The 12,885-nt window shown below is 40.3% G+C and overlaps 1 protein-coding gene across 2 annotated transcripts in view; it reads left to right on the top strand.

Moving 5' to 3' along the window:
• GALNT7 (polypeptide N-acetylgalactosaminyltransferase 7) overlaps nucleotides 1–12,885 on the top strand; it is a 1,380,380-nt gene that overhangs the window by 816,883 nt on the left and 550,612 nt on the right. For both annotated transcript variants that reach the window (XM_044061719.1, XM_044061717.1), the window contains exon 8: nucleotides 10,443–10,565. In XM_044061719.1, the coding sequence (XP_043917654.1) occupies nucleotides 10,443–10,565 (123 nt within the window). The remainder of the gene's footprint in view (nucleotides 1–10,442; nucleotides 10,566–12,885) is intronic.

A 12,885-nucleotide genomic window follows, 5' to 3' on the forward strand; every position in this document is an offset into this window, starting at 1 on the left:
AGTAGTGTATAGTTACAGAACTAGTTTACAAAAGTATGTTCAGAGAGAGGGCCTTTACAAAAATGAGACTTTTGGGATTTTGCTATAGAGAGAGTCAGCTTGGTTTGTGGTTTAGATACAATAAAAACACCTGAGAAGAACAGATTATAAGATAAAGGGGTCATGGTAAAGAGTGCATTAGCCTAGTAAATGCTATGAGATGCAGTGTACCATTTAATTAAGGATGAAATGGTACAACATTTATTTGGATTATACAGGAATACGTGATCCACTTTAAAAGAGTGCATTAGCCTAGTAAATGCTATGAGATGCAGTGTACCATTTAATTAAGGATGAAATGGTACAACATTTATTTGGATTATACAGGAATACTTGATCCATTTTAACTGAAACATAGTTAAGTATTTGCACTGTAACCAGCAATAAAGCTCTGAAAGACATTGATGTGCCTAGAGGCTAATTTAACAATTTGATTTTAGCTTTATTCAATTTTAAATACTTGTCTCAATTGTATATTAATTATGATGCCAAAGTTGTACAATAGACTTTGTAGCAAATATGTCTTGGATATAGAAAACCTTGTATAGAGAGATGCTATTTTCTTTTTTCATATCTATTGCTTTGGCTGTTTCTGGGTGTAATATATTTGAAGAGATATTAAATTGTTGGTCTCTGTGGAGAATGACTGTGTAGTTTGAGCTGCCAACTTCTGGAAGGATATTGTCCTTGGCTAGATTTTAAATGACGTACCAGTTGGATTGTCACTGTTTTGGAAGTAGCACCTTCAGGGTCTGTTAACTCTTATTTCTCTGGGAAACTTTATGGTAAAATGGGACCTAAAAGATTTCTGAACATCTGGGTTTGGATCATGCAGTCAGTTTTTTTGCATTACTCTTTGGGTTATCTTCTTCTGTAAGCATGTTTATAAAGTGTCTAGCTCCATTCATAGCTTATAACAGGCTGAATGGCACTCGTTTTTTTTCTGCCTTATTTGGCTGGCTTGTTTATCTTTGCAGAGTTTTTTTCCAGATGTCAAATATCCTTCACAATTGGATTTAACTCTTCTGACCAATCTGAGATTCCAGATAAACCTTCAGAAATCCCCCTTTACTATTTCATACTGAATTGCCTTTTAGAATGTCTTACAGATACTCACACAACAAATGAGATATTCCATAACAAATGTTTTGATACATGAGAAGGTGGAGTTTAACTGCGAACCTTGCTGAGCTTCTGTATTCAGTCTTGGACTTCAGATTGTTTCTAAAGATTCTGGGGTTCAGTGACTTCTATAATTTTCATGATTCCTTTTGCCAGATTGTATATGGGCAAGAGTCTGTGGTAACTAATAAACACACCTGGGCTTTGTATCAATTGCACTGCACTAGTGAAGACTACAGATGCAAGCAATTACTTGTCCTCTCCTTTCTTCTCAACTTCTAAGTCAGTCTGTAACTACAGACACCTCTGAATTTCCTTGGCAGGCAATTCATATAATAGGGTCATAGGAATTTACTAGGCTAATGGCCCTAAGGCCTTTGCAAGCCTAACCAAGTTCTACCCTTATTTCAACGATCAGCACAAATTCCCCCTGTCCAAGAGGGACACAGGTGGAACCCCCAGTATGAATTTACGGTTACCCATCCAATCATTCAGATTGCATTTGAAGAGGGCCAATGAGGTGCTGTGTTTGACATGAAGTGGGAGCCAATTACAAAGGTGTGGTAACCTCTGGGAGATAAATCTGTCCCTCCAGCAAGTACTATTAATGTCACATACCAGGTTAAGGTCTTTAAGCGAGCTTGCTCACACACTCACTGAATTTTTGACTTCCATTACTCAATTGTATTAAAAAAATACATGCCACCCAGCAGGCTGGAGCTGACTGACAGTAGCAGTTAAACAGGGTCACAGTCACCTAAAGTAGCACATTATTTGAATAAAAAAATGCTTTTTACACCATCAGAATAAGTCCACAAGTGCTGGTACAATCTTCATTTAATTTTAAGGCTGCTGTCTCAGGCATCAGTAACCTGATCCAGCCTGAGACAATGGGAAGTGGCTGCTCACCGCTTCATTCAGCAGTGCAACTATGCTCCTGTTTGAAGTACCATTTCTGCCCCTCTGAAATAGCAGGAGTACCTGTAATAAGGTTAATGTTAGCTTATTTTGTGATAATTATTTTTTTTTTTGATTATTTTAACAGATTACTGTTTTTATAATTTAATAAATATTAGCTTATTTTGTGATAATTATTTTTTTTTTTGATTATTTTAACAGATTACTGTTTTTATAATTTAATATATATAAAGCACTTTGTCTATTCAGAATCTTCAGAAATCTTTTTCTGTTTAAAAACTGTCATAGCTTGTTGTCTTAGGCTATTTTGTCCCACCCTCCCTCCCTGTTGGTGTCTTGCTCTTATACTTGGTGGCTTTGCAGTTGCCTACTGTGACACACCTCCCAGTCTAGTGTCATTAGCTCATTCTTCTTAATACAGAGAACATTTGATAAGGCCTTCTGTTCCTCCTTTTTACCTTTTCAAAAGTAAAACAAAACTTTTCCTTCTTAGCCTGAACCTTCTTGTGTTCTGACTGTCCTTCTCAAACATATTGGAAATATACAGTATATTTCAGAGCATTTGTTATAACTGTATTTGCTATAACCGATTTAAGTATTTTTTCTGGCTTTTGAATATTTACTGGCATCTTAGCCTGTTTATACAGCACTGCATTCTATTTAAACTGTTTTTGTGTTGATTAACTGTTTTGCACTCTTAAAGAGTTATTTGTTGCTTAATTTTACCTGTAGGCTAACACACTCAAGTGTGCTAGCCATAAAAGCATTTATAGCATTTACTGTCTGTTTTTTTCCTTGTCTCTGTAAAAAAATCTCTTGTTTTCCCACCTTACTGAACTAGAGTAGTCCAGTTTCAGAGTTGCTGATTCCCTGGGCTTTGTTTTTAGTTCCTGTTACTGATCCATTGCCTTATTAGGAAGGAGGGAAGTTTCTTTGCTTACCAGTGGGAGTGGGAAGCACTGAGCGTGAAGTTTCAGCCAGAAACTAGTAGTCTATTGGTTTCAGCCCCTGCTATAAAACACGCTAAACACGTGTTTTCCAGCTTGTACCAACTCTGCACAGATCCTCGTGGTGGCCTGCAGAGTGATCCAAGCAGCAGAGAGCTAAAAGAGTGACTTTCTACCAGATATAAGTATTTTTGTGGCTTTCCCACTGTTATTAAGCTAGCGACTGCATTTTTTACTGCTACTTTAAGTGATTTCTGCATTTTACACTGTTTATTGCACTTTAAGTTACTAATTGTTGCAAATTGTTTCTGTAGGCTACACACTAAAGTCGCTAGCCGATTTACAGCATTTATAGCATTTACTGTCTGTTTTTTCCTTATCTCTGTAATAAAACAAAAAATCTCTTGTTTTCCCACTTTACTGAACTAGAGTAGTCCAGTTTCAGAGTTGCTGATCCTGGGCTTTGTTTTAGTTCCTGTTACTGATCCATTGCCTTATTAGGAAGGAGGAAGTTTCTTTGCTTACCAGTGGGAGTGGGAAGCACTGAGTTTGTCCGATTTGGTGAAGTTTCAGCCAGAAACTAGTAGTCCATTTTTGGGCTAATTCCTAGCTCCCTTCAGCCCCTGCTATAAAACACGCTAAACTGTACTGCTGATCTAACCAGCATATCCTATAACTGAAAGTTCTCTACTTGATTCCCAAGTAGACTATTCTCTATCTGTAAAGCCTAGCACTTACTCCTACAGTACTTGCACCTTGATAAAGCACTCTTATTATAGATAGTACCCCACCACCCCTAATCCCACTTCCCCCGGCGTCCTTTGAAAGTTCTTTATCTACTACTTCTACTATGTCGAGGATCAGTTGCTAGTGTCCTCTCCAGCTCAACTGGTGAACCTGGGAATATTGAGGCAATGTTACAGTTGCCTCATGTACACAACAATCGTCTCCTTCTCCCACAAAACACAAATACATGCGAGAGATGCAACTATACGGCCAAACTGGAGGCTGAGCTCTCTCAACATAGGACTGGCAAGACCAGACAGGAGGAGAAGGCAACCACACACAATACATACCCAGTCACACATGGTACCATCACAACTTCAAATCATACACATACTCACACAAAGACATACGGCTCTGGTCAAAAATTTACCAAAACAGCAGAGGCCACCAAAGCAGACACCCAAACAAATACCACCTCACGACCCAACACATGCAACACATAGACCACACAGTCAGAGTGTCAAACAGTCACAGCCCTTAAGGCCAAACAAAATGCCAGACACACTTGTCATTGGTGATTCCATAGTCAGACACACTGGCGTCCGCTCACCAGACTGAGTAAGGAGAAGGTCACAGTAAGCTGCCTGTAGAATCCGCCACATAACGCAAGCACTCAGGTCTCTCAACAGCAGGTACAAGTCGACTCAGTCATTGTCCACGCTGGTGTCAGCGACCTGACTCCTTGGACTACATGAAAGGGCTCTGATTATGTAGCCCAGGCAGGTATGACCCTGACCTTGAGCAGTATCCTACCTTCACCTAGAGTGATGCCACAATACAGTGATAAGATGATCAGCTTTAATAATTGGCGTAAATTCTGGTGTCATTCAAAGGGGATCAATGTCTGTCTGCCTGGGATGACATGCTGGACAAGCCACGCTGCTCCATAAGGCGGCTTGCACCTGTCACCCTGGGCTTCGGATATTGGCAAAGGCTCTTGCCACCCCATAGTGCCTTTTTAGGCAAGGCTCAAATTCTAAACCTACCACCCTAGAACACCAAAAGGAAAAAACTAAGGGTAATGCTGCTCAATGCCAGAAGTCTCAATCTCAAGATGCCTTTTCGAGGCCCTTCTCAATATGGAGAACATCGATGTCTGTGCTGTGACAGAAACCTGGTTCAAGGCTCCTGAGAGCACCCCAGCACTAACAGGTTTCACCTCATATCGACAACACCAAGAAAGGAAGGGGTGTCCATATTCATAAAGGACACCCACACCTCCGATGCATCTGAGACCATCCAGGTGCAATTAACCATAGGCAAGACTGCTCTGCAATTTGTAGCATGTTACAGGCCACCCTCTCAAACTCAGGAACCTCACATGGCCTTCCTGAAAACATTGGAGGGATAAATGTATCTCCAAACACCATCATACTAGGTGACTTCAACTACCCTAATATAGACTGGGAACACTACTCAAGCCCGAACACTCTAACCCAAAGATTCCTGGAGTTCATAAACTCAAATGCCATGGAACAACTAGTCACCATCCCCACAAGAGGTGAAAACATACTTGATCTCATCATCACGAACATGGGATCAAAATGTTCAACGTATATCCCTCACTGGTGAGATCAGATCATAAACTAATCTCGCTGGAGGTCCTCATCCCCCCACCTGAAACAAAAAGACCACAGTGAAAAACTTCTCAAAAGCCGATTTCACACTTCTAAAACTAGTGTGGTCTCCTTTAAGGCCCCTGAGCCAGTGGTAAACATTACTCAAACCGCTGAATCACTTACAAATGCCTTCTACCAGCACCTACAGGACTGCATGGATCAGGCAATCCCAAACAAAACTAAGACTCTCTGTACCAAGCGTCCAGTCTGGTGGACCCCAGCCATAAACAAGCTCTACAACAAAAGGAGGAAGCTACTACAAGATAGAGCAAAATCCTTGAAAGGTAAGACACCTTTGATCATTATAAGTAAAAACTAAGAGCTCTCATAAAATCATCCAAGGCAAATTTTGAGAGAAAAATGGACTCTAAAGACAATCATAAGGCCTTCTTTAGCTATGTTAGAAACCTAGGAGGAAACTCCCAGATATGCTCAGAATTGGTTCAAAATGATGTGAAAATTACTGAACCTACACATTGCTAACATACTGGCTGACAGGTTCAGTGCAAACTTCTCCCCTCCCCAAAAGGAGAGATATCTATTCCAGAGGATTGTAGCCCCCAAACATCTCAGGTGAGAACTGCCCTCACTAAGGCAAAACACAGCATCCATGGGACCGGATGGTGTCCCCGGCTGTGTGCTTCATGAACTCATTAAACCCACAGTTAGGACAGCTGTTTAATCTTAGCCTCACCTCAGGATCTGTGGTCCCACTTCATAAGTGCCTCCACAGACCCTGGAAATTACCGCCCCATTAGCTTGACAAGCCTTATCTGCAAAGCCATGGAGAGGATCATAATGGAACTCATAAATAAAGACATAGGGAACTTGCAGACTTTGGATCCAACCCAGTTTGGCTTTGTCAAAGGCAGATCCTGCCTCTTAAACTTGGTTGACTTTTTCGAGACAGTCACCAAGGCCATTGATGAGGAAAGGCAGTCCATACAGCCTACCTCGACCTGGCAAAGGCCTTGACACAATACCCCACTCAGGTATCATCGAAAAACTCATCAGCTTGAATGTAAACCCATACATCACAAGATGGGTTGCAAACTGGCTAAGCGACAGAACCCACAGGGTCAGAGTTGCTGGAGCCATGTCAGACTCAAAGCCTGTCACAAGTGGTGTCCCACAGGGCTCAGTCCTGGGTCCACTCTTGTTCGGCATCTACTTTTCTGAAGTACAAGCAAACACAGGAGGGTTATGGCTGACAAAGTTTGCAGATGACTGCAAACTCACATCTGACACAGATATCCTCCAGAAGGGCCTCACAGAAGCGGATAACTGGTGCCAGAGCCATGGGCCAAAATGCATAGTCATAAAAACAAGGTTACCCCTAGCTACCATATAGGTGACAATCCACTGAGCACAGAAAAGTCATCAGGGATCTGGGGACCCAAGTTGACAGTAGTCTTGACACTCATGTTGCTAAAGTAGTTAGGAAAACCTTCTATATCGCCCACCTGATCATGAAATCTAGATCAAGGGAGGTCATCGTCCCCTGTACTCATCACTCATTAGACCTATGATTGAGTACAATGCCCGTTCGAATGTATCTGACCAGACACCTGATGCAGCTTGAAAGGCCCCAAAAGTTCCTCACCAAAAGGATAAAGGGTCTCAAAAATATGTCTTATGCTGCCCGACTGAAAGAACTCCAGCTTTATTCAGTCTCATCAGAGGTGACCTGTGCCTGACATATAAGGCCATGTCAAACCCAGATTTGATGAATATGCTTCACCTCAAAAATCTAGATCCCTCAGAACCACAAGGGCAGGAGACTTAAACCTTGACACGGTTATAAATAGAACGTGCTGGAGGGACAGATTCATCACCCAGAGACTCCCTATGCTGTGGAACAAAATCCCGGTACATGTGAGGCAGAGCACCTCGCTGGCCTTGTTCAAGAGGAATCTTGACCAATGGATGGGAGATCGCAGATATACCCCAGGGATTACTTCAGTGTCACTGCTTGACAGAGGCACAGCAAAATGATAGGCATAGTTTTTATTCAAACTAAAACATAACTATGGGCTAGGCTTATAAATGCCCATGGGCAGATAGCCTAGTATGAACCTATGAACCTATGAACCTAATAGCCCAGGCAAGGACGTTTAGCCTTTTAACAAAAATTAGAACTTTGAGCATGCACTACTCCACATGCTTGCAATTGAAAGTCCCAAACTAGAAAGTTGTCTTCCTTTAAGTAAAAGTTAGCAAAGTAAAAAAAAAAAGACACAAGTTGGACAGCCTTTTTCATATGGAGGAACTGCAGCTCAGCAACCTAGTATAATGAGCTATTTCTGTATAGTTATCCACGTTGTTCAGCATATCAGCATATTACGTTTAGACTGTCTGGCTATGTCCAGAGTAGTTTTCAATATGCTGTAATCTGAGCAGCTGTGGATTTTTAATCCTCCTTTTGTTGGCCCCTCAGTCCCATTAAGCCATTTGTTTCCTCTTTATTTCCCCCTGCACATAGGGACATAGGGCACAGGTTGTAAGAATCAGGATTTGCAGGCTGTCATGCTGTGGAGAGTTTGGATGCTGTATCATATACTCTCCATCCCACCCTTTATTTTCCAGCATGCACTGTGCAGTGCCTGATGCACTGTACTCCTCCACACACACATTCTGTAGGATCTGCTCCTGTAGTGGGATGCATAACTACAATTCCTACTTAGATGAGTGAGTCCAGGTCAACCACTGTCTCACACCCCTCCTTGTCCACTAGATTGAACCCGGGAATCTGGGGATGTAATCAAGGTTTTCTTTTTGTATACCTCAGAGACAGCCATCAGTTTCTAAATTTTTGGTATGTTTTCATAAATGGAAATAGGTTAGTAGGTAAGTACTAGGCTAGCTGCCCTTCTGGGCCATTTTAAGCCTAGGAAGTTTCTCTTTTTGTGCTCGAATTAAACTACCCCATTTGGTTAGAGATTTGGGTACTTATGTATTATTGCAACCAGATTTTCGCGGTTGCGAAAATAGCATACTTCAACTAAAACGAAGCCATGCAACACTGTAAAGTGTTATTGAAAGTCCCTACTGCTGACGGAAAAGTGTGGGTTACCTTCAGGAAGAGCAGAAAGTTTATAAATCCTCTTCCTGATTTACGTGCTGTACAGATGCATGCTTTAATTGTCAGGGCTGGCATAGTACGTGCTGAATTCTGCAGGACTGCAAAACAGGTGTAACAGCAAGTTTAACAAAGTGCCCCTATTATTTTGTGCCGGTTACATTTAACAAATGTGATGTATTACTAAATAAACGCAGACCACAAGGGTATGCCAGACTTCACAAAAAGTTACGGTTCTGACTCATGGATGACTACTGCTGTCAGTAAGTAACAGCAAAAAAAAAAAAAAAAAAGGTCGGTAAATACTAACTCCAGGAAACAACAGAATGTCATTGTAACATCTTTCATCCTTTGGCCTCTGCATTTTGCTATTAATAAATCAGGTTTGTGAAATTTTAGCCACATAATATAGGGATGGATTTTAACACTGGCTCTTACACCCTTTTTTACAACCTGGAGCAATCTGTACTTACACATTCCATTTCTCAGTACGATAGCAGCCATGACTTTTCAAGCGTGCGTCTGTAATGCACACAAATCAGGCAGAGGATTTTATAAATTGTTTGTCCTGAAGGTAATCCAAACTTTCTTATCAGTAATAAGGACTTTGAAGAACACATTACACTGTTTCATGCCCACGTTTCACTTGAATTTTCCGAATTTCACAACCGCGAAAATCTGGTTGCGATAATACGTAAGTACCGAGATTTGTCTTACTCATCCCAGGGTCTATAATTATATATTACCCTTAATGAGAATAACTGGGATCATAACATAGATAATTTGAGGAAACCCATGCATGGGGTAAAGCATTTATGAGGTGCCTGTCTCCATTAGTAGTACAGGAGAGCAGTCCTGGGGTAAATTTTCTGTTTACCATCCATAGATCCAAGTTGCACTTAAATATAGGCAGGAATGAGCTTTTTTTTTATGTGGATGGGAAATGTGTTCCACAGCAGTGGTATCATCTGTGAGATATACCTGTCCCTCCAAACCATTCTGTCAATGTTGCAAAATAGGTTTAGATCCCTTGACCCAAGTCTGAATTCATAATTTATTTTCTTTTGGCATCCAAAAGCAAATACTGGCTGTTTGCATGGTTGCATTTTGTTAACTGACCCCCTCCCCTTCTAAAAACTTAGAACACATGTAAATCTTATTGTAAAGTGTTCCTTATAAAGCCGTATCACTGTTAAAGTCTGCTGGTAGACTAAAATAGCTGTTTTTACTGATCTGTATCTTAACAAGCAATGGAGTTTGCAGGTGGAACTAAGAATGTCAGACATTAGGACTGCAGGATGAAATTCATTTAACCCTCTGATCTGGTAGAACATAGCATTCTGTTTTTTTCCTCCATTTTTTTGGTGTTAAGGTAGCCCTGTTTAGATGCTTAAGATTCATTTTATTGTTGGGCTTGATACAGAAGTAGACTGGTAACTTGCTTAGGATCGTTCGGTATTCAAATAGACAGTAGAGGTGTTCAGACCCATTTCTCCAGCTGATGACGGCCAACATCCCAACTCCAGCTGATGACGGCCAACATCCTAACTACTACACTGTAGGCTGGGTGACAAAAAAAGTGAAACAAAAATGGCTACACTGCAGGTTAACAGCTTAAATGCTTTTTGTCACACAGTGCAGAACTTTTACACAGTAGCAGCTTAATGTTGGTTACTTGTTACTGCATTGAATATAAATTTGTTTGTCTGCTTCATATATCAGTCCTTCCCCGTTGCACTAACATCTGAACAGGCTATGTTAATTATGTAGTCTATAGCTTTGAATATGTGAGGTTTATACTCTACAGTGAACTTAATTTTTCCGGTCTATAACTTAATTTGTACTTCAGAAAGTCTCTCTGTATTTTATACGTTATAGTTACAGTATTGTGCTTTCTTATGTTTGCTTTTGTTTTCTCCACTCTTTTGCTAGATATGGCAGTGTGGTGGAAAACTGCTCTTTGTCCCTTGTTCCCGTGTTGGACATATTTACCGTCTCCATGGATGGCAAGGAAACCCACCCCCAGCTCATGTTGGATCATCACCAACACTCAAGGTTATTACTTTGCTTCTTTTTTTACTTGCATGTTTAGATCAGCTGTCCTGAAAGACATTTTATAGCTGAAATTTTAAAGCAATTTTATCTTTGTTGCCTTCTAATTATTTTTCAAGAACAATCTGCAAAAGAAAGTAAAGGAAACTGCAACTAAAGGCAACAAATTTGTAGTGAAGTACAGTTTAGAAATATAGAATCCATGGGGATTAATGTGTAACCTATACAGTTTATAATGAGGCAGTGTAGGCTCACAATATTCCAAAATATTTTCTTAGAAATATTTCATAATGTTCCTGTGATATAAATTGTTATATTACAACCTTCTTATGAAACACACATGCTTTTATTCTATTAATCATATTAAAAGTGTTTTGCATGTTTTTATAGTTTTCACTGTTTCAAGCACACACTACGTGTTGTGTCACCAGCAGAGTGCAACAAAACAAGTTAAGCATACGTAAGACTGATTAATTACATCTTCCATTTGTTTTGCTAAAAGGTACAAGTTGAACTGAAGAGAGTCTTAAATCTCGTGAGTTGCATATGAAAACAAATTATTAGTACTTTTTGATGTAAATAACTTTTTTGATGTGCAGCCTCCTTTTTTTTTTTTTTTTTGCATAATTGTATTTTAAGTCTTTCTTTAAATTAAAATAAACTACAGGAGAGAAGTGGACACCAGTTAGAAGAAAACTAGACTCAAACAAACTCACAAAAACTAACAAACTGCACTGCAAGAGAATGTGACAGTAACCGCCTGCATTCTGTAGGATATTTTTCAGTGAGTACTATTCCACAGAACTAGTTGAAGGCAGGTGGTGATGTTTTTCCAACAGTAGGAATAAAAGAGAACTGCAAACAATCTTAGTAAGCCATGTGATGTGGGTTATACTCAACCTCTTTGGTGTTATTTCGTAGCCAGAAACTAAAAGCAGTGGCCTCTTCCTTTCCTGCAAGATAGCAGTACTTGTGTTGCACTGGGATGCTTTGATGTAGGTGTATGGTTCCCAGGCACACCTCTTAGCACAAGAAATCTGGACAAAGGCAAAAAAATCGGGATAGATCTTAAATATTGTTCTGATAAACACAGAAAGTTGCTATAGTAATCTTTTTGCATTACCATGCATTTTCTGAAAGAAATGAAGTCTGAAACTGAATTGTCTGTCATTATTTGAAAACTTTAATCCTCAATGATTTACCAGAAAACCATACATTTAATGAGGAATAGAACAAAAATCTGGATATTCTGCAAAATCTTGGAGAGTTGAGAGGCATGTTCCCAAGTAAATGAACACTGTCATTCACATTGCCTTTGTTTTGGTCTGGATCGTAAGGATGGTAGTTGTAGTGTTTGTGCAAAATTTAATCAGGCCATTATGTTAAAAATGCAAGAAGCTTGAAATCCATATAAAGTAAATCAAGTAAGTATTTTGTGGAGATTATTACAAATGAAAAAGTTAATTATAAAGAAATGTGAATCTGTGTTCAGACCCATTTCTCCAGCTACTGGATTATTCCCTTCTATTGTGGGCTTTATCCAGTTTATAAGATACCTTTTTTGCTTCCTAGCATTGACAGGGATTTGAAGTCAGATATTTGTGTGCCTGGAGTTTTTTTTTTTTTTGAAACATTTTCTCCCACTGCATGCCAATCATATTGGCTCCCTCCCCAGTCAGCCACCATCACAAGAGTTGACCAGGAGGAGCCATAATTAAACCAGCCATTAGGATGTTTTTCTGTTTATGCCCTAATATCCACACACATACTCAGCTAGTGCAAGGGAAGGGAAGGGGGGTATGGAATTGGTTGACCATAAAGGAAGTTCACCTTCATTTCTGCAAGGAATATTTCCTTCTTGCAGTCTCTGCAATCATCACAAAAGTATGGTAAGTGTTTTTTCCCAGTCTGCACCAGGGGAATCTGATCTGTAAGTATGTCCCTGAGTGCATGCAGCCCTCTCACCCTACCCCATCCCACCCCCGGAAGGGTAAGTGGGCCATGAATTTTCACTCCTCCCCCTCCTTTCCTTCCCTGCCTGGACCCTCCAGAGCCAGGGTCTTCTGCTGATCAAGTCCTAGTAGCCCTAGGTTGCAGTCAGAGCTCCATCCTTCTGTGCTGCGGAACAAAGGACCTGAAAGCCTTTACTGATAAAGGTGTGATGTCAAACAAGTACACTTGTCAATATCAACACTGAAATAGATGCCAGCTTCTCTGAGGATAGTATTGGAGGTTAAGGTACTATAGATATACACACACACACACACACACACACACACACACACACACACACACACACACACACACACACACCATTCTTGAA

Source organism: Protopterus annectens, chromosome 2.part0, assembly GCF_019279795.1.
Source record: "Protopterus annectens isolate FY-2018-M chromosome 2.part0, PAN1.0, whole genome shotgun sequence".
NCBI classification, from domain to species: Eukaryota; Metazoa; Chordata; order Ceratodontiformes; family Protopteridae; genus Protopterus; species Protopterus annectens.